Source organism: Taudactylus pleione, unplaced genomic scaffold (genome assembly GCF_031769625.1).
Source record: "Taudactylus pleione unplaced genomic scaffold, aTauple2 ptg000214l, whole genome shotgun sequence".
NCBI classification, from domain to species: Eukaryota; Metazoa; Chordata; class Amphibia; order Anura; family Myobatrachidae; genus Taudactylus; species Taudactylus pleione.
In genome coordinates this window covers 15,608,182-15,636,079 of record NW_028284616.1, presented here as the reverse complement: position 1 = coordinate 15,636,079, position 27,898 = coordinate 15,608,182, and the positions used below count along the sequence as shown (strand labels likewise).

Below are 27,898 nucleotides of genomic sequence, written 5' to 3'. Positions count from 1 at the left end.
TTAACTGTGTACCAGCTATAAATGAAATGTAGGCTTATCTGACAACTTTCAGCTTAAGTTAGATCCTCAGGAGAAATTCTCTGCTCAGCTCATACAATGAGAGGTAAATATACATTGGGCCTAATTCAGAAATGGACGCTACAGTGATGCAAAAAAATGCTAATTCAACAGGAGGCATCTAAAGGCAAAGACGCCTACTGCCGGCATTCCGGATCTGAGTGCTACGTCCAAAGACGCAGCATCGGCTCACCATTAGACAGTCATCGCCCATCTGTGTAAGCCCAAGCCTACTTGGAAAGGCCTCCATAACTCCTGCTTGGGCCAGGAAATCTGCATCAGCCTCTGCATGCCTCCCCCCCCCCCCCTCCCCATTTTGTTAAACAGACACTGTCCCCGCCCCCAAATTAACAGACTGTGGAGTCCATGGCAGATGCATGCAGATCTGAATCAGGCCCACAGTGTAGTGTGTTTTGTAAAAGGATTTCAAGTCACAAATTACAAAAACATACGTACAATGTGAAGAAGTAAAAAGCTTATCTGTAGCGAAGTCCCACTTCAATGGTACTGAATAGCCATATCTGCAATGTTTGCGTTATGGAAGGTGGTATCCACTATAGTAAGGGTAATGTGCGGTATAAAAGTATATCTCAGGGTTTTCCTCTGTATAAGAAATGGGTAATATCAAGCATGCAATAGGATTGACCCACATGTGACCACTTTTTTTTTTTTTCACTAATGCTGGGCATACACATACAGAAAATGCCTGTCAGACCAACAGGCACTTTATCTGACAGCCTGATATCGTGCCCATATACTGAGATAACCTGGAGTATATGGCCCACAATATCTGGCTTCCTTCCCTGAGCAGGAGACATTCTCCAGTTCCTACCCTGTGAAGGAATAGGGGAAATGTCTGTTGATTGGCCGTACAAGTGCATACAGTGTCAGATGCGGTTGACTTGGAAAATTTTGCATCCAATGGGCATGCTGGACGATCCAGCATGCCCGACTAATTGCTATTTTCATACACTGTACAATTATCTGGCCAATATCTGCCAGGTATTTGTATAGTGTATGCCCAGCATAAGAAATGTCTTCTCTCACCATCTGCACATACATAATGAAGTGATAACTGGTGTGTCTGTGTTTTGTTTGTTTTGTTGTTGGTTTTTTTTATTACACTTTTTTATAATGGATTTAAATGTTTCTCTCAACTGTTTTTTTTTTTTTTTTTTTGAGCTTGTAATAAAGGAGAAACGTCACCAGCACAAACACTTTGGCCTGACAAGCCCAGTACATGTCTTTTGTTGATATCCTCTGTAATACAGACGTGGTTGTGTTGATTTTTCAGGTGAGGTGGAGTTAGAAGAATATTACCCTGCATTCTTAGATATGGTGAGGAACCTACTTGTTGGAAATCTAGACCCCACACATTATGAGGACACGCTACGGGAAATGTTCACAATACATGCTTACATTGGCTTCACGATGGATAAGCTGATCCAAAACATCACACGGCAGGTGAGTACACTCCCTATATGGCAACAAGCAAAATAGTTTCTAATATACATCATACTTTTTCTTTAGTGCCTTTGTGTAAGACATATCACTTCTGCGCTACCGTAACTGCCCTGTTTTGACTCTCATTCTCATAGCTCCATCATCTGGTGAGTGATGAGATCTGCTTGAAAGTGGTGGAGTTGTACCTGAGTGAGAAAAAGAGGGGGGCAGCTGGAGGAAGTCTTGTCACCCAGTGTGTCCGCACAGCCAAGGAGACCAGTTATCAGTGGAAAGCAGAACACTGCATGGCAGATGAGAATTGCTTCAAGGTAATTAAAGGAACATCTGACATCAATTCCTCGGTACCCCAGACAGCATCTGTAATGACTGGCAGAGAAGAGAACCACTAACTGTAAAGCTTATTGGTCTGATGCTCTGTGTGTACTTGTATTACTCACACTTGGTGCCAACACAACATTGTGGTCAGCTCCTACCAACCATATAATAGCTACGCTTTGGAGCATTGCACTGCTCCAAAGGGTTACGGTAACCAAACACACTAAGCTTTGGGCCATATCTGTATCTAGCTTTGCCCAACATTTGGATTTCCATCGCTTTTAACTATTTTTGGTAGTCAGTGAAGACCCCGTTGCTCAACACACACCTACTTTTTGGGTTAAATTGGTACTAAAAGCTTGTGTTGCCAGCTTTGGTGTAAGAAATGTATCATGTTAAATGAAACTTACACTAATAAATCCATATTACCAGTATCTGAAATAACTCTGCTTTGTTTCTTATTTCACTCCGCTCTTTGCCAGGTGATGTTCCTGCAGAGACAGGGCCAGGTAATAATGACAATTGAACTGCTTGACACAGAAGATGTGCAGACAGAGGACCCCGCTGAAGTGCAGGTGAGATCTTATTGTCACACTACATCTCACTGATGTGTAAAAGATTGTTTTGTAAACTTGTTCATTGGTGAAACAATTTCTAGTAAGAGGTATTGTCCAAATACAATAGTCAAATTAGATGCTGGATATAGAAATATAGTTCTGGTTATACTTCTTATACAAAAGGCAATAAATATAAAGGTCAGGAATAATTTTTTTTATTGTTTTTCAAATAAATATTTGCATAGAGTAAATCGATTTCCCATAAACAGCAATAAATCCGTGTGAGACACTTACCAAATGGTAGGGAACAATGACCACTATTATCAGTTTCTGCAAAGCATTCAGATCTAGGGAGGCCCTTTCATCTCTCTATTTCTGCTATTTGTTACACTAGTAAATGGACCTTCCATACTCTGGGTCACCTCCGTCTGCCCCCTCTCTGTCATGTCCTGTCTTTGCAAGACCTTATTATATACATCCTGGGTGCCTATGCCAGTCAAGTGGAAATGTACAATTCACATCCGCCAGTATTTATCCTGTTTTCTAGGGCAGGAGCAGGCAACCATTGGCACTTGTGCTGTAAGGTGGCACACAAGGTGGTTTTGAGTGTTATTTTCAGGGTCCATCCATCTCCTACATAGGCACTCTGATCCTCCCCTCCTACTCCCTCTTTCCCTCAAAGAGGACACCTTTTCGGTATGCTAGACCACCTTCTCCAAACCGAAAATCCCAAGTGTGGCCTGTTTACCCAGTGAGGCCTGGGCCTCTAGGGAGTTAAGCCTGCCATATTTAGTCCTGCTCATAGCAAGTAATGAAAAATAATGCATGTAGCCCAAGAGGGGAGTGGTCTTATAAAGATCTAATGTAAATGACAGTGCAAGGTGATCATTTCCAATGGAGACCCGGCCTAAGCCCTTCATGGGATACTTGATAAATCTAAAAATAGGCTTATTGAGAATGTACAAAGTCTGGTGTTTGGTCCAACTAAACAGCAGATTTTTTCTTTCTTGCCCATAGTAAGCATTGTTACTGCTACAGGTAGACATTTTGCATGCAGCTAATAGTTTATTGCTTGATAAATGTACATTTTGTGTTGCCCTATAGTTTTGTGTGTATAAGGAGCACAGCATAACAATGACACAAAGCCACTCCTCTATCTCTTCCAGCACTTGTCCAATTACATGGAGCAATTCATTAATGTGGGAGGAGAACAACATAGCCAGAATGAGGGATTTGTATTGAAGCCGGTGCTTTTGCAGAGGTAAGTGGGAACACTCGTACTGATTCTACCTCTGTAGGTATTGGACAAAACTTGTCATGGAATTATCCTTCGCAAGGATGTTCACTTCTATATTTGGGGAAAAGGAGGGTCACTTAGATATTTTTATATTGCGGAATATTCCCCCTCTCTGCAGGAATATTAGACATTTTCAAAGATGGCAGTGCAGGACCATGCGAATGATGAAAGACGAAGTGAAAAGCTCATGGAAAAGACTTATGGGAGTAGAAAGTGCCAGCAATATGGATTGCCGTTTCAGGCTCAACAGTCACAAGATGATGTTCATAGTGAACTCTGAAGATTACATGTACCGCTGGGGAACACTGACTAGAGCCAAAGAGGTGAGCACATTAATAATGGTACAGAACTCAAGGGAAGAAATGATCTACAACACCCCTTCCCCCTCCCATAGAGTCTGTGACACGGGAACCACCTGTGCCAGTAATGACCACTTCTCCATGAATGAAAGGAAGGTTCACTAGCTCATTGAATTACTGTCAGGACAGCCAATGGATAGCTGGTGCAGTTTATGTATATTTATATGTATGTACCTTCCACAGCAGTTATTTAACGTTTCTGTGCTTTTACACTTTTGTTAGGAACTTTGTTTGTTAAAGGTGCATTTGAAGTTTAGAGTAGTGTATGTTTTTGCTTTAATTTTTTTATTTAATCTTTTAAAAATTAATTTTGTTTGAAATGTTTCTTGTTTCTCCTTAGTTCCAGCCTATGGTCTTCCAGAGGCACCATGAGAAATTTGCTGCCTGGCACAAGAGCTGGTTGCAAGAAAATGTTAGTCCAAGAGCAGCGGAATTGGTACAAGACTGGCTGACTGGTGAAGAAGATGAAGAGATGGTTCCCTGCAAGACAGTATGTGAGGTCTCTGAGGTTCATGGCATGACAGTCACCAGATACAGAGTGCAGTACACACGCCGAGCGTCCTCTCCCTGACATACGCACACCGATCCCCTGTCTGCATTTGCTGCTCAATAACTTTTTTACAGGGCTTTATTTTGCTGTTGTTCTTAAAGGGGAACCTGACTGACACTAGACGACGGTTAATACCAGTGCCATTATTGCTCAGTTTTGTGCTGTGGACTCCAACTTTCACCCCCTGGCTCACCATTACCAAATATGGGGTGAAAAGAGCCTTCAAGTGATCTTCAACATGCACTCCCTTCGCCAAACCCAGCAACCTGTCAAGACAAATACAACTGAAATTTTGTGTACACAATTTCTAATGAAGTGATTTATTGGCTATTGATGGTGTCAATTACCCCATCCCTGGGCTTTTCGGTTTGAACCCAAAGTTAATCACGGTTCTGGGAGATATGCCACCTTTGTATTTAAGGAAAAAAAAAAAAAAACCCAGTAAATGAAATTTGCTGTCTGTTTAAGACTATTTGTTTGACCAAACTGGAGAAAGTTAGTTTTCCTTCAGTAAAATGTACCATTTATCAGGCCGACTCTGAAAAGGTTAACTGTGGTTCATGAAGTTAAAGCACTTGGAATGATCTAGAATCTGAATTAGTATTACTTGTTTCCCATAAACCTTTTGTTCTGGTCTGGCACTGCCCACACAGTATTTTAGTCCCAGGAAATCTGAGAATGAAGGGTTCGGACGGTTTGGTTATATGTCTATGGTATTCAATAATGCCACAAACTACTTTTGTCTATACTGACCCACATAAAACTTATATTAAATAAATCAAGTGCTGTAAAACTGTGGTGTGTGTAATGTATTCTATTCTAATTTAAAGGATCAATGTTCACTACCCCTTGTATCGACTATTTTGTTATCTATGTACATGAAGGGAAACTTCTGATTCTGCAAATTTAGAGATAAAGAAAAACCTTTTGGCCATATTCACAAACCATTTTCTACAGTTTGACTTGCAGGCTTTAAATCCACAATAATATTGATTGCAAAAAAAAAAAAAGTGTGGTTCAACTTCCATATCGTTTCAAGTCCCAGGGTTTGAAAAATATAATATACAATCTGTGTGTTTTTGTATGTATACTTGTACAGTACCAGTCAAAAGTTTGGACACTCCTTCTAACTCAATGGTTTTTGTTTATTTAAGTTATTTTCAACATAGTAGATTAAAACTGAAGACATCACAACTATGAAAAAACACATATGGAATTATGTTGTAAACAAAAGTTTTAAACAAAATGTTTTATATTTTAGATTCCTCAAAGTAGCCCCCTTTTGCTTGGATGACAGCTTTGCACACTCTTGGCATTCTCTTAATCAGCTTCATGAGGTAGTCTCTTGGATTTTTTTTTAATTAACAGGTGTGCCTTGTCAAGAGTCAATCTGTGGAATTACTTGCCTTCTTAATGTGTTTGAGACCATAAGTTGTGTTGTGCAGAGGTAGGGTTAGTACACAGTCTGGACACCACTATTTGACTACTGTTGTAATCCATATTATGGAACCAACCACTCAACTCAGTAAAGAGAAATGACAGTCCATCATTACTTTAGGACATGAAGGTCAGTCGATACGGAAAATTTCAAGAACTTTGAATGTATCCCCAAGTGCAGCTGCAAAAAACATCAAATGCTATGATGAAACTGGCTCTCATGAAGACTGCCCCAGGAAAGGAAGACCAAGAGTTACCTCTGCTGCAGAGGATAAATTCATTAGTTACCAGCCCCAGAAACCACTACTTAACAGCACCACAGATTAGAGACCACATAAAGTCTTCACAGAGTTCAAGCAGCAGACAAATCTCAACATCAACTGTTCAGAGGAGACTGCGTGAATCAGGCCTTCATGCTCGTATTGCTGTGAAGAAGCCACTACTGAGGATGAACAACAAGAAGAAGAGAATTGTTTGGGCCAAGAAGCACAAGGAATGGACATTGACCAGTGGAAATCTGTACTTTGGTCTGATGAGTATAAATGAGATTTTTGGTTCCAACCGCCGTGTCTTTGTGAGACGCAGAGAAGGTGAGCGGATGGTTTCTGCATGTGTGGTTCAAACTGTGAAGCATGGAGGAGGAGGTGGTGTGATGGTGTGGGGGTGCTTTGCTGGTGACACTGGTGATTTATTCAAAATTCAAGGCACACTTAACCAGCAAGGCTACCACAGCGTTCTGCAGCGCCATGCCATCCCATCTGGTTTGTGCTTGCTGGGACCATCATTTTGTTTTTCAACAAGACAATGACTTCAAACACCACTCCAGGCTATATAAGGGCTACTTGACCAAGACGGAAAGTGATGAGTGCTACACCAGATGACCTGGCCTTCACAATCACCTGACCTAAACCCAATTGAGCTGGTTTGGGATGAGTTGGACAGCAGAGTGAAGGAAAAGCAGCCAACAAGTGCTCAGCACCTCTGGGAACTCCTTCAAGACTGTTGGAAAAAAATTCCAGGAGACTACCTCATGAAGTTGATTGAGAGAATGCCAAAAGTGTCATCAGGTAGCACCTCCCATTATATATACAGTCAGGTGCATAAATATTGGGACATTGATAGAATTTTCATATTTTGGCCTCTATTCACCACCACAATGGCTTTGAAATGAAACAAACAAGATGTGCTTTAACTGCAGACTTTCAGATTTAATTTGAGGGTAATTACATCCAAATCAGGTGAACGGTGTAGGAATTCCAACGGTTTCTATATGTGCCTCCCACTTTTTAAGGGCCCAAAAGTAATGGGACTATCAACTCAAAAGCTATTTCATGGACAGGTGTGGGCTATTCCCTCGTTATTTCATTATCAATTAAGCAGGTAAAAGGTCTGGAGTTGATTCTAGGTGTGACATTTGCATTTGGAATCAGTTGCTGTCGACTCTCAATATGAGATCCAAAGAGCTGTCACTATAAGTGAAGCAAGCCATCATTAGGCTGAAAAATCAAAACAAACCCATCAGAGAGATAGCAAAAACATTGGGTGTGGCCAAATCAACTGTTTGGAACATTCTTAAAAAGAAAGAACGCATCGGAGAGCTCAGCAACACCAAAAGACCCGGAAGACCATGGAAAACAACTGTGGTGGATGACAGAAGAATTATTTCCCTGGTGAAGAAAAACCCCTTTACAACAGTTGGCCAAATCAAGAACACACTCCAGGATGTAGGTGTATATGTGTCAAAGTCAACAATCAAGACAAGACTTCACAAGAGTGAATATAGAGGGTTCCCCACAAGATGTAAACCATTGGTGAGCCACAAAAACAGGAAGACCAGATTAGAGTTTGCCAAACAACATCTAAAAAAGCCATTACAGTTCTGGAACAACATCCTATGGACAGATGGGACAAAGATCAACTTGTACCAGTGTGATGGGAAGAGAAGAGTATGGAGAAGGAAAGGAACTGCTCATGATCCAAAACATACCACCTCATCAGTGAAGCATGGTAGTGTCATGGCGTGGGCATGTATGGCTGCCAATGTAACTGGTTCCCTTGTTTTTATTGATGATGTGACTGCTGACAAAAGCAGCAGAATGAATTTTGAAGTGTTTCGGGCAATATTATATGCTCATTCCGTCAAATGCTTCAGAACTCATTGGACGGCGCTTCACAGTGCAGATGGACAATGACCCGAAGTATACTGCAAAAGCAACCAAAGAGTTTTTAAGGCTAAAAAGTGGAATGTTATGCAATGGCCAAGTCAATCCCCTGACCTGAATCTGATTGAGCATGCATTTCACTTGATGAAGACAAAACTGAAGGGAAAATGGCCCAAGAACAAGCAGGAACTGAAGACATTTGCAGTAGAGGCCTGGCAGAGCATCACCAGGGATGAAACCCAGCGTCTGGTGATGTCTATGCGTTCCAGACTTCAGGCTGTAAGCCTGCAAAGGATTTGCAACAAAGTATTAAAAAGTGAAAGTTAGATTTAGGATTGTTTCGTTTGTCCCATTACTTTTGGCCCCTTAAAAAGTGGGAGGCACATATGGAAACCGTTGTAATTCCTACACCGTTCACCTGATTTGGATATAGTTTGTTTCATTTCAAAGCCATGGAGGTGGTGAATAGAGGCCAAAATATGAAAATTCTGTCAATGTCCCAATATTTATGCACCTGACTGTGTATGTATATGTGTGTGTGTGTGTGTGTGTGTGTGTGTGTGTGTGTGTATATATATATATATATATATATATATATATATATATATATATATATATATATATATATATATATATATTTCAGGGTGTGCAGTCCAGGACTTTTTCCTATACACTCCATTTCATGTGCTTTATTGCACATCTGAAGGAAAGGAGACGCCTTCAGTCTGGACTAGCACCCCTCTCTTATTGGTTTGAAAGCATGGAGTCTGGTATAGTATATGCACACTATTAATAGGCACAATTTTAGGTAAGTCCTACAAGTTTATATACTGTAATGCAATTTTGGGTTGATCTTTGGGGCGTGGGTCCCCTGGATTGCTTTGGTTGGTCTCCTCCAGGGCATTGCATTATAACACATTCTTACTTTTCTGCACAATTTTAATACTTTGTTTCATTATATTTGTAATTTCACCTTTCTATAAAGCCATAGCTGCTCTTACATTTTTTACTTCACTTTTCTCACTATGGCAATGCCCTGGGCTGGCTAGGCTGTGCTGATTTAGGGGTGTCCTGCGCTCTGGATTTGAAGCCTAGTATGTTAGGGACCTACCCTAAAGAGGTTACCTGGATGTGGTGGGTAGGCCCATAACCTTGGCCATGATTATGCTAAAAACCTCTATTGATTGCAAAATTTTATTGCATTTATATATTATCAGTAATTTGGAGTTGTGCACCTGAGATCTGTCTGTTTCTGTGCCTGCAATTAGTCTCATCGGGTAGCACCTCTCATTAATATTCAGAGTGTGCAGTCCAGGAATCTTTCCTATATAATGCCAAGAGTGTGCAAAGCTGTCATCAAAGCAAACGGGGACTACTTTGAGGAATCTAAAATTTAAAACCTATTTTGATTTAACATTTTTTTTTGTTTACAACATAATTCCATATGTGTTCTTTCATAGCTGTGATGTCTTCAGTATCAATCTACTATGTTAAAAATAATTTAAATAAACAAAAACCATTGAGGTGGTGTGTCCAAACTTTTGACTGTTACTGTATGTATATATAATGTGTGTATGTATGTATGATGTATGTATATATATATATGTATGTATGTGTGTGTGTATATGTATATATATATATATATGTGTGTGTGTATATGTATATATATATATATATATATATATATATATATATATATATACATACATACACACACACCAATATAGATTAATCTATGGGTTTCTAGACTTTAACCTTTATCAGCATCCAATATATTCAGGCCTGTGACCACAAAATAATATCAAAATGATAAAATTATTTAAATCAAAATTTAACATGTCCGGATGCACCATGGGTTCCAACGTGGCACCTACGTATGCCAACATCTACCTGTTTATCCAGGAGCAGCGTATCTTTTTCAGTAATCCCTCTATAAGTCATCATATTTTAATATATTTACGATACATTGACCACTTATTTTGTAGACTGGTTCATCAGAAATGTTTACTACATTTAAAGAACAGATCAATACCCAAGAAGGTTCCATCAAGTTTTCATACAAGTGTAGTTATCAGAAAATAGACTACCTGGATGTTAAAATGTCTTGCTCTAACATTCTGGAGACTACAGTCTATCACAAGGAAACAAGAATTATCTACTGCGGTACACAAGTTTCCACCCTGTAGCATTAAAAACTGAGCTACCATACTCTAAGATGCTCAGGATCATTTATTTTATTTATTATTTATTTATTATCAGTTATTTATATAGCGCATACATATTCCGCAGCGCTTTTACAGAGAATATTCGGCCATTCACATCAGTCCCTGCCCCAGTGGAGCTTACAATCTATATTCCCTACCACATGCACACGCACTTACGCACACTAGGGGTCATTTTGTTAGGAGCCATTTAACCTACCAGTATATTTTTGGAGTGTGGGAGGAAACCGGAGTACCCGTGGGAAACCCACGCAAGCACAGGGAGAATATACAAACTCCACACAGTTAGGGCCGTAGTGGGTATCGAACCAACGACCTCAGTGCTGTGAGGCAGTAATGCTACCATTACACCATCTGTGCTGGAGATATAGAAACCGCTTGATCATAACAGATATTATAGCTTCCTTTACACTACGTGTTTAGTCTTCATCAGGAGTATCTTTTTAGTGTGAAGAAAGAAAAGGGGTGTCTTAATAATAGGCATAATTGTCAATACAACAAATATTTCTTGTGTTAATTATGGAGAACTTAGTGAGTGCAGAATTATTATTCAGTGCAGAGTATGATCAATTAGTAGTGACAGACGATGATGCTGCACGTGTGTTATTTGATACCGATGATTTTAGCACATTATCTGTTGAAAGTCCTCTGGATTTGTACCATAGATTATTGCATTTAGAGAAAAAAAGATATAGATCTTTTACTACATGAGCAATTTTTATCAGATTATTTCCGTAATAAACAATTGCCCCGGGGCTTCAGACTGAAGAATGTACCCACAATTGGCCGCAATAATCCCACATTCTGTAGCCAGTGGTGCTCAGTCTTGATTAAATGCTCATTTGATTTACTTTAACCAGTTATCGAGGAGGTGGGAATTGATATTAAGAAAGTAGGAGCAGAGATTGCGTCCATTCGCCCCACAGTTCTGACACTTGGGTGGATAAGCTAAGTAATCAGGTGGACAGGTATCGCAAAGATCTGATTTGCTTTCAAACTAGTTAAATTGGAGAAAGTTAAACGTGACTACCAAGAACATGTAGGATAGGGTATACTGGTGGCTCACAGGTAGTGATAATTCTATACCAAGATTTAGAAACCGTGGATACCGTGCAAATCAATCATATGTAGATAATTACTCCTCAGCGTCCTTGTGAACGTAATTTTTCTGATGCACAGAGTAGAAAAAAAACCTCCATTACTAAGAGCCAATACACACTCACAACTATCCAATACACCTTTAAAGGCAGAAGGCCTCACCTCAGGGCAAGTACAAAAACTAAAGGGACAAAAACAGTGAAGAATTGATAATTAATTACAAATTGGATGATAGTGAGAGAAGCTTGTTGGCAAAAAATCTATCTTTTGTTCCTACTGTTCCATTTGATGAACTTAGGTGGTCCATTGATAGATATAAGATGTCATGAAAATTACGATTAAAGGAGAGATTTCATGATATTTCGAGTATTAAAACTTTCTCTCGCTTGGTCCATTAGAGTATACATACTTCACTTCAAAAACATAGGAGATTGCGGTATAATTTGATTCCAGCAGGAAAGATTGCACTCACCAAATTTAATAACAATGTTAATGTGACCATTAGACATGCGCATAAGGGCGGAGCGGTGGTCCTACTTAATACCAGTGACTATGACAAAGGTGAGACTGCAATTAGCAGATAGGGTGACATACCAGAGGTTAAGGGGTGACCCTACTACACAGTTTAAAAACTTGATGTATTGTTGGCTACAGCGCTGAATAATTAGATGGACAGATCAGACCACACATGAGTTTTTGATTATCCAATCTGTTCAATAATTTGTTACCAAAAATCCACAAGACCCTTGAGTGTTCGCCCGGTTAGGCCTATAATCTCAGGCCGTAATTCATTATTTGCCCTGGTGGCCCAGTATCTTTCTTCAACCATGTGTAAGGGGCATTGGTAGCTATATTAAGGATACCGTACTAATGATTTTATAGTGGGAATTTCTACTTTGCCTAAGCAGGATTAGTCAATATAGGTGACTATGGATGTATCATCCCTGTATACTGTTATTCCCCATATGGATGGTATTGCCACAATCAGGTCAGCCCTCTTGGAATCACATCTGACCAACCCACCACTTGATTTTTTTTTTTTTGACTGAAATGCTTGGACTAGCATTGACGTGTAATTATTTCAAATATGGAGAACAGTACTATATTGGGATCGTGATGGGAAGTTCTATTGAACCATCATATGCAAATCTTTACATGGATTCCTTTGAGAGGGCCCACATTATCCCACAGTTTGGAGATCATATTGTATACTACCGTTTCATTGACTACGTCTCTATGTGGAGGGGGACATCACAGATGTTGCAACACATCTGAATGGCTTAGACACTCCAATTAAATTTACCATGAATTCTAATCCAGAATGTATTGATTTTCTTGATGTAACAGTGTTCACCACCAGCGTCAGTTATGGTGACAGATCATACAGTATAGGAAAAACACAGATCAGAACATATTATCATTTTATAGTTTTCACCCACAGTCCATTGAGACGTAGCTTGCTGGTGTCCCAATTTCATTATATAATTCATTACAGGTTGAGTCTCCCATATCCAATATTCCGAAATACGGAATAATTTTGGCATGATTGAGGTAATGAAACCTTTTGATTTTTGATGGTTTAATGTACACAAACTTTGTCTAAAGCACAAATTATTAAATTTATTGTATAACATTACCTTCAGGCTGTGTGTATAAGGTGTATATGAAACATAAATGAATTTCATTTATGTACACAAACTTTGCTTGAGCCACAAAATTATTGAAAATATTGTATAAAATTACCTGCAGGCTGTGTGTATAAGGTGTATATATAACACATAAATGCATTCTGTGTGTATATTTGGGTCCCATTCCCAAGATATTTCATTTTGATATGCAATATGTCTGTTATTACCCAGTTTTGTTCTATTTATGTTTCCAATTGTAAAAGCACAACAGAATATGCTGCGCTATATAAGAAACTGTTAATAAATAAATAAAATATGGAATATTCCATTATCCAAAATACCCCTGGTCCCAAGCATTTTGGATATGGGAGATTCAACCTGTATTTTTTTATATATTTTTTTTTCAATAAGGCATCTTCTCATGAACAATTTCAATATATACCTTACCAGCAGGGACTGACCAGGGCTGCTAAGCAGCCCTGGGAGCCCCCCTGTAGCATGCCTGCAAAAGGGGCGTGGCCACACCTCCGTCTTTCAGTATCCTCGGCCCGAGCAGAGCACCGGGAGGCGGAGCTGCTCGGCCGGGGTTTGACACCGTACCTGCCTACCCATCTGGTCATCGGCCCTTCTGGCATTTGCCCTGCTTACCAGTAGTACATAATGGAAAAAGATTGTGAGGTGTTGGAACATATAAATCAAGCTGGTAGTCCACCACATAATAGACTACCAGCTTGATTTATCTGTTCCAACACCTCACAATCTTTTGTTTATGAGATGCCTTACAAAATTTTTTTTTTTTATAAAAAAAAAAGTATGCAATGAAATATTTGTTGTATTGACAATTATGCATATTAAGAGAGACAATTTTGTTTTATTCACACTAAAAGACACCCCTCATGAAGTCTCATGTGGAGACTAAATATAATATCTGTTATGAGGAGCCTCAATTGAATGGCAGCACCCTTCTATTAGGGGCAAAAATAATTTTTGACCTCTGGATTGGAAAAATTGTACAGCTATGTATCACAAATCTGTAATATGTTTATAACTGCTATTGTGTGAAATTGTAATTTTTTTTAAAGATATTTTTTTACATTTTGATATCTTCTGGCCACAGGCCTGAATATATTGGGTGTTGATAATGGGTCAAGTCTAGAAACCAGAGATGGTTGGATAAAGCTGGGTACACACTGGCAGATACAGTGCATCCGGAAAGTCTTCACAGCGCTTCACTTTTTCCACATTTTGTTATGTTTACAACCTTATTCCAAAATGGATTAAATCAATTTTTGTCCTCAAAATTCTATACACAATACCCCATAATGACAACGTGTAAAAAGTTTTTTTGAGATTTTTGCAGATTTAATAAAAAAAAAAAAAAAATAAATCCCATGTACGTAAGTATTCACAGCCTTTGCACAATACTTTGTTGATGCACCTTTGCCAGCAATTACAGCCTTGAGTCTTTTTGAATATGATGCCAAGCTTGGCACACCTATCTTTGGGCAGTTTTGCCCATTCCTCTTTGCAGCACCTCTCAAGCTCCATCAGGTTGGATGGGAAGCGTCGGTGCACAGCCATTTTCAGATCTCTCCAGAGACGTTCAATCGAATTCAAGTCTAGACTCTGGCTGGGGCTCTCAAGGACATTCACAGAGTTGGCCTGAAGCCACTCCTTTGATGTCTTGGCTGTGTGCTTAGGGTCGTTGTCCTGCTGAAAGATGAACCGTCGCCCCACTCTGAGGTCAAGAGTGCTCTGCAGCAGGTTTTCATCCAGGATGTCTCTGTACATTGCTGCATTCATCTTTCCCTCTATCCTGACTAGTCTCCCAGTTCCTGCTGCTGAAAAACATCCCCACAGCATGATGCTGCCATCATCATGCTTCACTGTAGGGATGGTATTGGCCTGGTGATGAGCAGTGCCTGGTTTCCTCCAAACAGAACTCCTGGCATTTACGCCAAAGAGTTACATTTTTGTCTCATTAAACCAGAGAATTTCATGGTCTGAGAGTCCTTCAGGTGCATTTTGGCAAACTCCAGGTGGACTGCCATGTGCTTTTTACTAAGGAGTGGCTTTCGTCTGACCACTCTACCATACAGGCCTGATTGGTGGATTGTTGCAGCGATGGTTGTCCTTCTGGAAGGTTCTCTCCACAGAGTAATGCTGTAGCTCTGACAGAGTGACCATCGGGTTCTTGGTCACCTCCCTGACTAGGGCCTTTCTCCCCCAATCGCTCAGTTTAGACGGCTGACCAACTCTAGGAAGAGTAATGGTAGTTCCGAACTTCTTCCATTTACGGATGATGGAGGCTGCTGTGCTTACTGGGACCTTAAAAGCAGCAGGTATTTTTCTGTACACTTCCCCAGATTTGTGCCTCGAGACAATCCTGTCTCAGAGGTCTACAGACAATTCCTTGGACTTCATGCTTGGTTTGTGTTCTGATATGCACTGTCAAGTGTGGAACCTTATAGAGACAGGTGTATGTCTTTCAAAATCTTGTCCAAACAACTGAATTTACCACAGGTAGTCTCCAATTAAGCCGGTGGAACATCTCAAGGATGATCAGTGGAAACAGGATGCACCTGAGCTCAATTTTGAGCTTCATGGCAAAGGCTGTGAATACTTATGTACATGTGATTTCTTATTTATTTTTTATTAAATTTGCAAATATCTCAAAAAAAACTTTTGACACGTCATTATGGGGTATTGTGTGTAGAATTTTGAGGACAAAAATGAATATTTCATTTTGGAATAAAACTAACATAACAAAATGTGGAAAACATGATGCGCTGTGAATACTTTCCAGATGCACTATATTTTGGCCGATCAATTGATCGGCCAATAGATCGGTTGCCCGTCGGCCAGTGTGTACCAGCAATATGTCTCTGAACTACATCGTTCACAGACATGTCGCAGCGGCACTGCTGCACAGCCGATGGACAGATATATCTGCAGACACTGTATATCTTCCATCGGGAATTTATATATAATAAAAAAAATGTGTGTGTGTGTATATATACACTGATCAGCCATAACTTTGAGACATCGGACAGGTGAAGTGAATAACTGATTACATTGTTGGCACTTGCCAAGGGGTGAGATATATTGGGCAGCAAATGAATAGTCTGTTCTTGAAGTTTGTGTTGGAAGCAGTAAATAAAAAAAAATGGGCAAGTGTAAGGATCTGAGTGACTAACAAGGGCCGAATTGTGATGGCTAGATGACTGGGTCAGGTCATCTGGAAAATGGCAGGTCTTGTGGGGTGTTCCTGGTATGCAGAGGTTAGTACCTACCAAAAAAGTGGTCCAAGGAACGACAACCGGTGAACCAGCGACCGGGTTATGGGTGCCCAAGGCTCATTGATGCACATGGGGGAGTGAAGGCTAGCCTGTATGGTCCTATCCGACAGACGAGCTACTGTAGCACAAATTGCTGAAAACGTAAATGCTGGCTATGGTAGAGAGGCGTCGGGACACACAGTGCATCGCAGCTTGCTCTGCATGGGGCCGCATAGCTACAGACTGGTCATGCTGACCCCTGTTCACTGCCGAAAGCACCCACAATGGACACGTGAGTCAGAAATGTACCATGGAATAATGGACAAAGGTCTGATGGATCACATTTTCTCTTTCATTATGTGTCCCAGTAAGCTTTTAGTACAAAACAACTGTGGGTTTTCATTTTCTGTTACTTCTACCTTTCTTCTTTCTTATACCCCTTTTACACCAAAATCCCGGGTCCGACCCTGGAATTTGAACACTGGTCAATCCCGAGTCGAACTCTGCTTCAGACCCCGTTTACACTGCAACTCGACCCGGGTTATTCCCGGGTTTGCCCCGTTTACACTGAACCCAGGTAATCCCTGCTTTTCTCTATAGAAGTCATTAAAAATGGTCTGTTTTAAGGTCTGACAAAGATGGTCACAAAAGGCAACAAAAGAGAGGGGTGGGGACTGCTTACAGCATTGCTACAGGTTGCTGTTCTGGCTGTGGCAGGCTGTGTATCATCCTGCGTTTGTGGTTGCTGGTCAGGCTGCAGTTCTGGCTTTGGCAGGCTGTGTGCTTGCCTGCTTTTGTGGCTGCGGGTCAGGCTGCTGTGGTGCAGGAGGTTAGGCAGGCAAGCGATGGCTTCACGTGCGTCTCTCTCTGCAGTGAACTGACAAATTACATCATCTGCCGGTGCCCCAGAAGCTCCAATCAGCATCTTTCGGAGCTAGCCGGGTCAAATAATCAGGGTAACACCCATTTACACTGCCTCATGACCCAGGAACAACCCGTTTTCAACCCTGCTCTCAACCTGAGTAAGATTGCCCGGTAAATCGACCCGGGTTATTTTTTTGGGAGCCGTTCACACAGAGCCTCAACCCGGATCGACCTGGCAATAACCCGGGTTATTTGTTTGGTGTAAAAGGGGTATTAGATGAAATAGTAGGCTCTTCCTCAGCTAGTGACCTGCTCAATTCCCTACCTGAACCCTCTGGCACATTCTCCTCATTTGATCTCACAAACGAAGATGAAGTATCTACACTCTTCTCATCCTCCTACACTATTACCTCTCCTCTAGATCCTATACCCTCACAAATCAGTAAAGCTTTGTCTCCTGTGCTTATCCCAACCCTAACTAAAATCTGTAATCTCTCTCTGTCTACTGGCAACTTTCCATCACTGTTCAAGCACGCAGTGATTACTCCCATTCTGAAAAAACAAAATTCTGACCCTAGTACTCTCTCAAATTACCGTCCTATCTCCCAGCTCCCATGCCCCTCCAAGCTACTTGAGAGACTTGTCTACACCCGCCTCACACACTTTCTTAACTCGCACAACTTATTGGACCTACTTCAGTCCGGCTTTCGTTCCCAACACTCCACAGAGACAGCACTGACTAATACCCCTTTTACACCGGAGCTAAAACCCGGGTTTTTGAAGGGTTAACCCGGGCAGCTCCCTGGTGTAAAAGGGCAGAGGGTTGGATCGCCGGGTCGAGTGACCCGGCAATCCAAACCAGGTAACTAGCAGGGTTTAACACGGGCGTAGCCCGTGAAACCCTGCTATGGGAACAGCGCACTCCGGGTCACGAAGAACTGGAGTGCGCTGCTAGCCGGCCGATTGGTCCGGCTTCAGTGGCGCTTGGAGATGACGTCATCTCCAAGCGTCCACTTTCACTCCGCAAAAGCCGGGTCTATGCAGACCTGACTGCGGTGTGAGCGGCGCTGACTCGGGAATATCCCGAGTCAGCGCCGGCAAAATTCCAGGTCTGATCCGGATAGGAACTTTGTTCCAACTCCGGGTCAGACCCGGAATTTAGATGGAAAAGGGGTATAAGGTAGTAAATGATCTTGTCACTGCCAAGGCTAAAGGCCATTACTCACTCCTAATTCTTCTAGATCTCTCTGCTGCTTTTGACACTGTTGACCACTCTCTTCTCATACAAACACTGCAATCCCTAGGTCTTAAGGACACAGCTCTTTCTTGGTTTTCCTCCTACCTATCTGATCACTGTTTTACTGTTCGTTTTTCTGATTCTGCCTCCTATCAGTTGGAGTACCGCAAGGCTCTGTCTTAGGTCTTCTACTATTCTCAAACTATACCACCTCTCTTGGCAAACTAATCAGCTGTTTTGGATTTCAGTACCATCTGTATGCGGATGATACTCAAATCTACCTATCTTCTCCAGATTTATCTTGATCTGTATTGGTCCGTGTCACTGAATGTCTTTCTGCCATTTCATCTTGGTTGTCATCTCACCACCTGAAACTTAATATTTCTAAAACAGAATTAATTATATTTCCGCCGGCCAATAACAGTTACCAACCTGATCTCTCTATCACTGTTGATACCTCGACCATCCACCACGCCCCACAAGCTCGCTGCCTTGGTGTCATCCTTGACTCTGAACTGTCCTTTGTTCCCCACATTCAATCTGTCTCAAAATCATGTTACATACATTTAAAAAACATTAAAAATTCGACCATATCTCACACAAGACACTGCAAAAACTCTAATCCATGCACTTATTATTTCCCGCATTATTGCAAAAGCCTCCTTACCGGTCTTCCCAAAAACAGGCTTTCACCATTACAATCCATTATGAATGCAGCTGCAAGGCTTATCTTCCTTGCGAAACGTTCTTCTGCTGCCCCGCTCTGTCAGTCCCTCCATTGGTTGCCGGTTTTCTACCGTATTCAATACAAAATACTGTCACTTACACATAAGGCTATTAACCAAACCACACCAACATACATCTCTTCACTCATCTCAAAATATCTCCCAACCCGACCTCTCCGCTCAGCACAAGATCTGCATCTCTCATCCCCATGCATTACTTGCTCCCATTCACGGTTACAGGACTTTCTTCGCGCTGCACCTACTCTATGGAATGAACTACCTCGCACAATTAGACTTTCCTCTAGTCTCCAATCCTTCAAGCGATACCTGAAAACTCAACTCTTCAGGCAAGCTTATCAAATTCCAGAACCTCCCACATAACCTTCATAGCTTCCATATCTAATTACATCCCCTTTTTACAGTCCACACACAATCTCACACATTGTCTTTCTCTCACATCCTCATGACATTTGGTCGACATTCCTGTGTGACTGGATCATGCAGCCAACCAAGAAACTGTGCATTCTGGCTGGACCTATCCTTGTGTATCAATGCCTATTTCCCTATAGATTGTAAGCTTGCGAGCAGGGCCTTCCTACCTATATATCTGTCTGTTATTACCCAGTTTTGTTCTATTAATGTTTACAATTGTAAAGCGCAACGGAATATGCTGCGCTATATAAGAAACTGTTAATAAATAAAATAATAAATGATTTGTCATCCTGTAGCAACCTTTTAGCTATATTTGTACCTTTTCTCTCCGCATCTCTGGACACAAGATGGCGCCGTTACTCCATTTATATGGGAAAATAATGTCAGGTAGTGGTCTTGATCTTTTATATTTCTCACATCAGTCAAGCAAGTGCATTAGGGAAGAAAGGCAAATGAGACCAACCTTTTTAGTGACCCACAAGTGGTGACTGGGATACTAATTGATATTTAATCACTGACATTTTTTTAAATGAAAGACCAACAGTTGTTCTTAAATGTGAAATTAGAAAACATTATGACAAAGAATCTGAGCGATGGGGTCAGCAACATTACCCATTTAGTAAATAGTACCATTAAATATGGGGTGCTTTGCTAGTTAAGTGTTGTCCTTTTAATTTTGGGTTTAAACACTCCATTAAGCAGCAACTGCTATAAGCCACCGCTTATTAAATTAATCCCTTGTGTGTTCCACCTCTCTGCTGCTTGTCCTGTCTCTGGTGTTCCAGGTAACCACTGGTGCTATGCATTTTATACACCCTCTGCACATGTTCAAGGGGGACAGTATTTAAGTCTGTTACTCGCCACATTGTTGTTCTTGCAATAACACTAATATTGAAACCACAACTTTCCTCTACCTTGCAAGTCCATTATAATTTCTTCCACATTTCCTCAGAAGTGTTACTATAAACATTGATATAATTAAATGTGTAATAAAACTTGTTGCTTCCTTGTCCTTGAATTCAAGCCCATTTCTGGTATATAATGTACACTTTCCGTTTGTGTTCGTTTCTCCATTTCTTCTATGTCTAAGGAATTTGAGTGTAACGCTTCTTTACTAGAACTGTAGTCCATGATCCTTTCGCAGAGTAGAATACCTCTTTTCCACCAAAAACCCAGGTCCGACCTAGGTCAGACACCGTTTACACAGCACCATCGATCTGGGCTATTCTCAGGTCAGCCCCGTTCACACTGAACCTGGGTCTGCCCTGCTAAACTTGTGAGGTCACAAAAAGTGGGAGGTGACTGCTTGAAAAGGTAATTAGCCTTTTCAAGGAGAATTCTGTGAAATCTCTTGCATTAGGCTGTTAGTCCAGATGTGTCCACATACATCTAGCCTCCTTGCATGTTAAACTGCCTTTATAGTTGCGCCATGCTGTGGTGCGACTCGGTAGCGCTGAGCGACTTCGTGCAACTTTTTCACTTTAAAATGCGTCTTATTCACAAAGTGATGTGAATAGCACGCACATGCAGCTTATGCTGATTAAAATGATATTCAGCATACCTATTGAGTCTCATGTCACTCAAGAGTTATATGTAATGCGGTTCGTAGCACACGGAGGATAGATGTATGCGGACACATCTGTACATTGCGGGAATTCAAAAAATTATGCAGAAACTGCTGTTTTGCAAAAAATTAAAAAAATGGGCTTGATAAATAGGCCCCTACACTTCATTTACAGTATCAGCATATCATTGTTTAATTACTGCATGAATGTGCTATCATCATTTGCATTCACATATTTCATATTTTATTGTCTTAGAAAAGTATTAACTGAACAATTGTGCACATCATATTCAAATATTTTGTATAAGTATCTAATTGTAATCTGGGGGTAAATTTTCAACTATTAGAAGATGAATCTACTTGTTATATACTGCCAATACTAATTGGCTTCAGGCTTTTATATAAATGTGCCAAGATATAGCCTAGGCGCTGGAGAGTTTAAGAAACCTTCCAATCTCAATACGGGTGAATGAGGTAGTCACCTTCACAAATTGTCAGAATATATGCATAGAAAGCAGCCGTAGAGTTGGAAGTATAAATTTATCACACTCAAATCAATTTGTATAAAATAAACATTTAGACAACTAACATCAGACCTGCATAAAAATTTTGTTACAAATGTAAACATTTAGAAGTAGCTAAAATTGTAGCACTCTTATGCTGGCCATACACGCTACAATTATCAGGGGCGATCCGCCTGATATCGGTGGATCGCCCCGATAATTGTAGCGTGTGGGGGGGCGACCGAGGGTTAAATATTGCACGGTCGGGCTTGCCGGATTGTCCAGCATGCCTGTTCGATGCGATATTTCCCGGTAAACTGTCGGCCGCATCGGGCTGTGTATGCCCAGCCGCGGCCGACAGACAGACATTTCCTGTGTTCCTTCCTACGGAAGGAACACAGGAAATGTCTCCTCCCCCGGGGGCGGAGCGCGGATGTCGGGCTGATACACTGTGAGAGAAATCTCACAGTGTATGCCGGTGACATCTGCGGCTGGCAGCTGGCCAGATAAAATGTCTGTCGGTCTGACAGACATTTTATCTGGCCGTGCATGCCCAGCATTAGATTTATCCCGAGATATAAACCACTGCAGTGTTATGGATTTAGTTGTTTCTAAACAAAGTAACTTGCAGTCTCTATAAAAGTCAGTGATGTACTGGATAACTGATGGACCCGTAACGTGAAACGGTGTGTTTCCAACATATAATTTACCTGCAAACTCTCGTTTCAGGTTTAAGGAGGAGTGTGGCTATAGTAGATGGTTTGGGCAGCACAGATGGTGTAATGGTTAGCATTACTGCCTCACAGCCAGGCCCGTCAAGAGCCACGGCGGGCCCCGGTAAAAAGGGGGCATGGCCTAATTGTGGGAGGTGTGGCCACGCCCCCTTAGGACAAAAAAAAAGTTTTGCAGTGGCGCTGCCAGCTGGTGGGGGGGTGCAGTGAGCCCCCTCAGCCCGGCGCATAACCAGTGGGGGGCGCGGTCAGCTTGATCGCTTCCCTCACAAGCATGGGAGACTGCTGTGGCTGCTTCTTAGCAGCCGCGAGCAGTCTCCCAGTGCAGCCCAGCACACAGCAACAAGTGCTGGGCTGCTGTGATGTAAGAGGGGGGTAGTGCCAGGCCCCTCCAGCAAGCTAGGGCCTGGGTAATTTGTACCCGCTCCCCCCCACTCGGTGCCCCTACTCACAGCACTGAGGTTGTGGGTTCGATTCCCACTATGGGCCTAACTATGTGGAGTTTGTATATTCTCCCTTTGCTTGCATGGGTTTCCTACGGGTACTCCGGTTTCCTCCCACATTCCAAAAATACTGGTAAGTTAATTGGCTCCCAGCAAAAATTGACCATAGTATGTATGTTTGTGAGAGCATGTGATAGGGAACATAGATTGTAAGCTCCACTGAGGCAGGTACTGATGGGAATGGCTAAATATTCTCTGTAAAGCGCTGCGGAATATGTGTGCGCTATATTAATAACTGGTAATAATAATAATATTGGTAAACGTCTTGTCCCTATGTGGTGGTTTGCTCGACCCGACTAATGGGGAGAAACAAGGGGTAGTTGGATGCCGCTCTGGTGTATCGTAGAACCGTGTTTAGGGCAGTACAGATGCTTCCCCCTTAGGTCGGGTGAAACTCCAGCTGTATTGATGAAAAAAGGAAGCCACTCAGATGTTGCGTGGGACCGCGTGTGTTTCGGTGATGGTGTTCCCACTAATGGCTTGCTGCAGCTCCAGCTTGCTTGATGGTGGAGCAAAGCCGCATCCACAGGTGGCAGGCAGAAGTCCTCAAACATTGATAGGGGAGCAAGTGCAGTTGCAACTCCAGAGTCCATGTAGCTGAATGTGAGCCAGGAGGATCGCAAAGTCCCGGGTGCAGGGATGAGAGTTAGGGCAAATGGTTTCCACAGAAACAAATAAATTTAGGTATAGATAAATATATAAATTCAAGGATGTCGAAACGTGTAGGCGCTATACCTGAATTTATTTGTTTCTGCGGAAACCATCTGCCCTAACTCTCATCCCTGCACCTGGGACTCTGTGATCCTCCTGGCTCACATTCAGCTACACGGACACTGGAGCGGCAACTGCACTTTAATTGACCTTGCCAAATTCTTTAAATAACCTGCTCCTGGGTCTCATAGTTTAGTGCGTAATCCCCAGCTTCTATCACATTGGTTCTTAGCCTTTTCCTCAGGCTTTAACATCCGCGCGTACATGTTGTGGATCTCACAAGAGTACAGCATAAATAATTGGTGTCCCATCGATCTGATCATCCCACCTGTTCTCCTACAACAAGAACCACAACATCAAGAACACGTACCACCCCTTCTTAAGATGGCCACACATCTAAAGATTATCTGTCCAACCAGCCAACTAGTTGATTGGTTGGAATGAAAATCTGGTTGGATGGTTGGACAGATAATCTTTAGATGTGTGGCCAGCTTTACAGCCTTTGCCAGTAGCTCACTACAGACTCCTATGCTCGCTCAAGGCATAGCTGGCCCATGTAGTGGAATTGGGCAAGTGACAAATTTAATATTTGTCATACATGTTGGTCCAACACGCAAAATGAGCACCTGGCCACATGTTGCATCACCTCCATTTCCTTTAAATTATAATCTCTAGGAAACAGGATCTTTTCATTTGTTTCAATGTGTTTATATTGTTTTCAAATGGTCTCCCTGTAGTGTACTAGTAGTGAGTCCAATTTCTTATTTTCTATAGTGCTGTGTTCATTAATGCTTGCTAAAACGCCCATTTGTTTTATTATTTTATAAAATGTATCCACAGAAAATAATATTAAGCAGTCTAATGCACAGGTTCTCAAACTCCATCCTCAGGACTCCAAACAGTGCATGATTTCCAGGTCTCCTCACAGAATCACAAGTGAAATAATTAGCTCCATCTGTGTGGATCTTTTAAAATGTGTCAGTGAGTAATGAGTACACCTGTGCTCCTGCTAGGTGACCTGGAAAATGTGACCTGTGTGGAGTCCTGAGGACCGAGTTTGAGAACCACTGGTCTAATGCTATTACTGATTCTGCTGTCCCCTGATGGAGATTTTCTGTGACATGTTACTGTCATTAAGTCACACTGGTTGTAAATGAAACCATTCCCATTCCTAGCTGCGTCCCCACTGTGTCTGCAGATCTGCCTCTTACAGTTACCAGACCCCTCTCTCTCTCCCTGATGGATCCTGCCTGAGCTGACGCCTTGCTCTGTACCCGACCCTGCAGGGCCATGACTCATTCAATAAACCATTAGTTTTTAAAGGATACCGAGGGATTGTTAAGTCACTGGTATCATCTGTTTCCACACAGGCGGGTTTTGTATACAATGTGAGTGCTAGAGAAAACGGCCCCGCTGAGACCCAGCTCATACAAACAGGCCTTTGTTAGGCACTACAGGGGGTGGATTTACAACACGCTGGTCTGGTTTAGATTAGAGTCTCCTTGTCATAAATTTATGTGACACTCATTCCAACAGTTAGAGCCAATCTAAAACAAAATGACCAAGCAGTATTTTATAAGAACAGGATAATGTTTAATAGGTATACTGTAGTTTTGTTATTCTATCTCTTTAACATCACTAATATAAAGTTGTGTAGTATGTTTAGTTTGCCTTTTACAGATCTAGGTACATTCCTAAGACTGCTCAAAATAAATGTACTGTATAACACTTTGTATTTCAAATGTAATCTGTCTTTTAGATGACTGATGTAACAAGCAGTGAGGCCCTGTAAACATATGTATGTGGATTGGTAATTTGTCCTGGGGTCCTGGCAACTTAGTTTCAAAGCTAATTACGGTACATTTACCTTATTTTCTCTGTACAACCTCTTTATATTGCCATTTCTATAGCTGCATTGATAGGTTTTAAAGTTGTAATATTTTCAGGCCATTTACCTGCATATGCCTGTGCCTACCTAAATAGACTAAGGTCCACCTTTGCATAGTCTCTGCTAAATAAACCCTGTCTCCAGCCACCACTAATGGTGCGTATCCACTACACGAGAAAAATGAGCGATTGAATGATTACGACATCATTATCGTTGAATCGTTCATTAATCGTGCAGTGAATATGCCGGCAACAAACGATGCGCTCTCCTGCTGGTCGTTGCCGGTATCTGTCATCGCCTAAACATGCAGGCCAACCTGCCGATATCGACAGATAGTGCATGTTCAGGGATGAGGGAGGGTGCATGCACTGCACAACATATCGTTCAGTGTGGGCACATTAGCAACTGCACAGGATGATGAACGATTACAGTGTTGTAATCGTACAGTCGTTCCACTCTCGTGTAGTGGGCACGCACCTTATCCCCTCCTGTTACGTAGAGTGGAGTCTGACTGCATGTTATCATTTGAAAACAATTGTATTACAAGCCCCCCACACTGATTTATTTAGCTCTATGGGAGAATTTCTGCAAAGCAACTAGGGATGTGAGAGCCTGAGCTCAGGTTAGTCCTAAGCTTCTTCCAATAGGTTATTGAGGGGTGGCGGAAGGTGACAAGATACTAAACAACTTGTTCAATTTTGGGGACATCCTCCCTTTTTGTCCTTCCCCTCCATGTTAGCAAATAGGTGGCCTTCAGTGCAGAAGGATGATATTCTTCGCTTTTTTAAGCTACCACTGCTGTATGGTTACCAGTAGGGGCGGAACTGCCGAAGACAATGAAGGCGGTCACTGCCGGGAGCCAGCCCTGCAGGGGGCACCTCTCCTCCATTGTCCCAGCCAGCGTCCTCTGCCCCCTATTAGTTTTGCCTGCAGCGCCATGGTTGGATTGGCCCGCTGGGCATAGTGCAGCTGCTTGCCGGTGGCGGGCTTTATGTGTGTGATTCACGGGGCTGGAGGAGACAAGCTGCTGCAGGGTGCTCAGAGCACCTTGCAGCGACGGGCAGGCACAGCCACAGATGAACAGCTCCCTAACAAGCGCCCCTCCCCTCCCACGCTGTGCGCATGCAGGGGCGAAGCCCATATGGCTAGCTCTGCACATTTCCCCGTGATTTGCAGGATTATTCCCACCCACCCCTGTCAGCAACTACATTGTTGTATGTAAAATTTTATATCTAAGTGTGTGTGTGTGTGTGTGTGTGTTTCATTATTTATTTCTTTTCTTTGAGTGATGTGTTTTAATACTGTATGTGGTGGTGGGATGGTGTATTAATATTGTGTGTTGTAATGTACAGTATTCACATTATCTGTGTTAAACGTGGGTCACTGCTGATGATCTCTGTGTTATATGGCGGTCACTGCAACACTCTCTATATTACATAGTGGGCACTACGACACTGCAATACATGCCGAGCACTGTGACAGTCTGCATTATATATGGGGGTCATTACAACACTCCCTGCATTACTTGGAAGGCATTGGAACACTCTGCATTATATGGGGGTCACTGCAACATTCTGCATTATATGGGGGTCACTGCGACACTCCCTGCTTTACATGGAAGGCACTGTGACACTCTGCATTTTATGGCAGGAAATGTGACACTCTGCATTATATGGTGGGCACTGTGACACTCTGCATTATATGGCGGGCACTGCAATGCTCTGCATTATATGGGGGTCACTGCGACACTCCCTGCTTTACATGGAAGGCACTGTGACGCTCTGCATTATATGGGGGTCACTGCAACATTCTGCATTATATGGGGGTCACTGCGACACTCCCTGCTTTACATGGAAGGCACTGTGACACTCTGCATTTTATGGCAGGAAATGTGACACTCTGCATTATATGGTGGGCACTGTGACACTCTGCATTATATGGCGGGCACTGCAATGCTCTGCATTATATGGGGGTCACTGCGACACTCCCTGCTTTACATGGAAGGCACTGTGACACTCTGCATTATATGGTAGGTATTATGACACACTGCAAACTCTGCATCATATGGCGGGCACTGCTACACTCTCTGCATATGGTGGGTACTGATGGTCTCTGTTTTATATGGCAGGCACTGATGCTCTTTGCATTATATGGCAGTCACTGCGATGTCCTCTGCATTTTATGGTGGTTGTTCTCTGCATTATATGGGGGTCACTGAGATACTCTCTGCATTACATGCCGGGCACTGTGACACTCTTTGCATTATATGGGGGCACTGCAACACTCTGCATTATATGAGGGCCATTGAGACACTCC

The 27,898-nt window shown here is 42.1% G+C and overlaps 1 protein-coding gene across 3 annotated transcripts in view; it reads left to right on the top strand.

Annotated features, from left to right (window-relative positions):
- The window catches only part of SIN3B (SIN3 transcription regulator family member B), a 42,074-nt gene extending 36,661 nt beyond the window's left edge, over positions 1 to 5,413 (top strand). For all 3 annotated transcript variants that reach the window (XM_088478480.1, XM_088478481.1, XM_088478482.1), the window contains 6 exons: positions 1,352 to 1,521; positions 1,656 to 1,829; positions 2,319 to 2,411; positions 3,560 to 3,654; positions 3,809 to 4,013; positions 4,390 to 5,413. In XM_088478480.1, the coding sequence (XP_088334606.1) occupies positions 1,352 to 1,521; positions 1,656 to 1,829; positions 2,319 to 2,411; positions 3,560 to 3,654; positions 3,809 to 4,013; positions 4,390 to 4,620 (968 nt within the window). In that variant the 3' untranslated portion in view covers positions 4,621 to 5,413. The remainder of the gene's footprint in view (positions 1 to 1,351; positions 1,522 to 1,655; positions 1,830 to 2,318; positions 2,412 to 3,559; positions 3,655 to 3,808; positions 4,014 to 4,389) is intronic.
- The last annotated feature ends 22,485 nt before the right edge of the window (positions 5,414 to 27,898 follow it).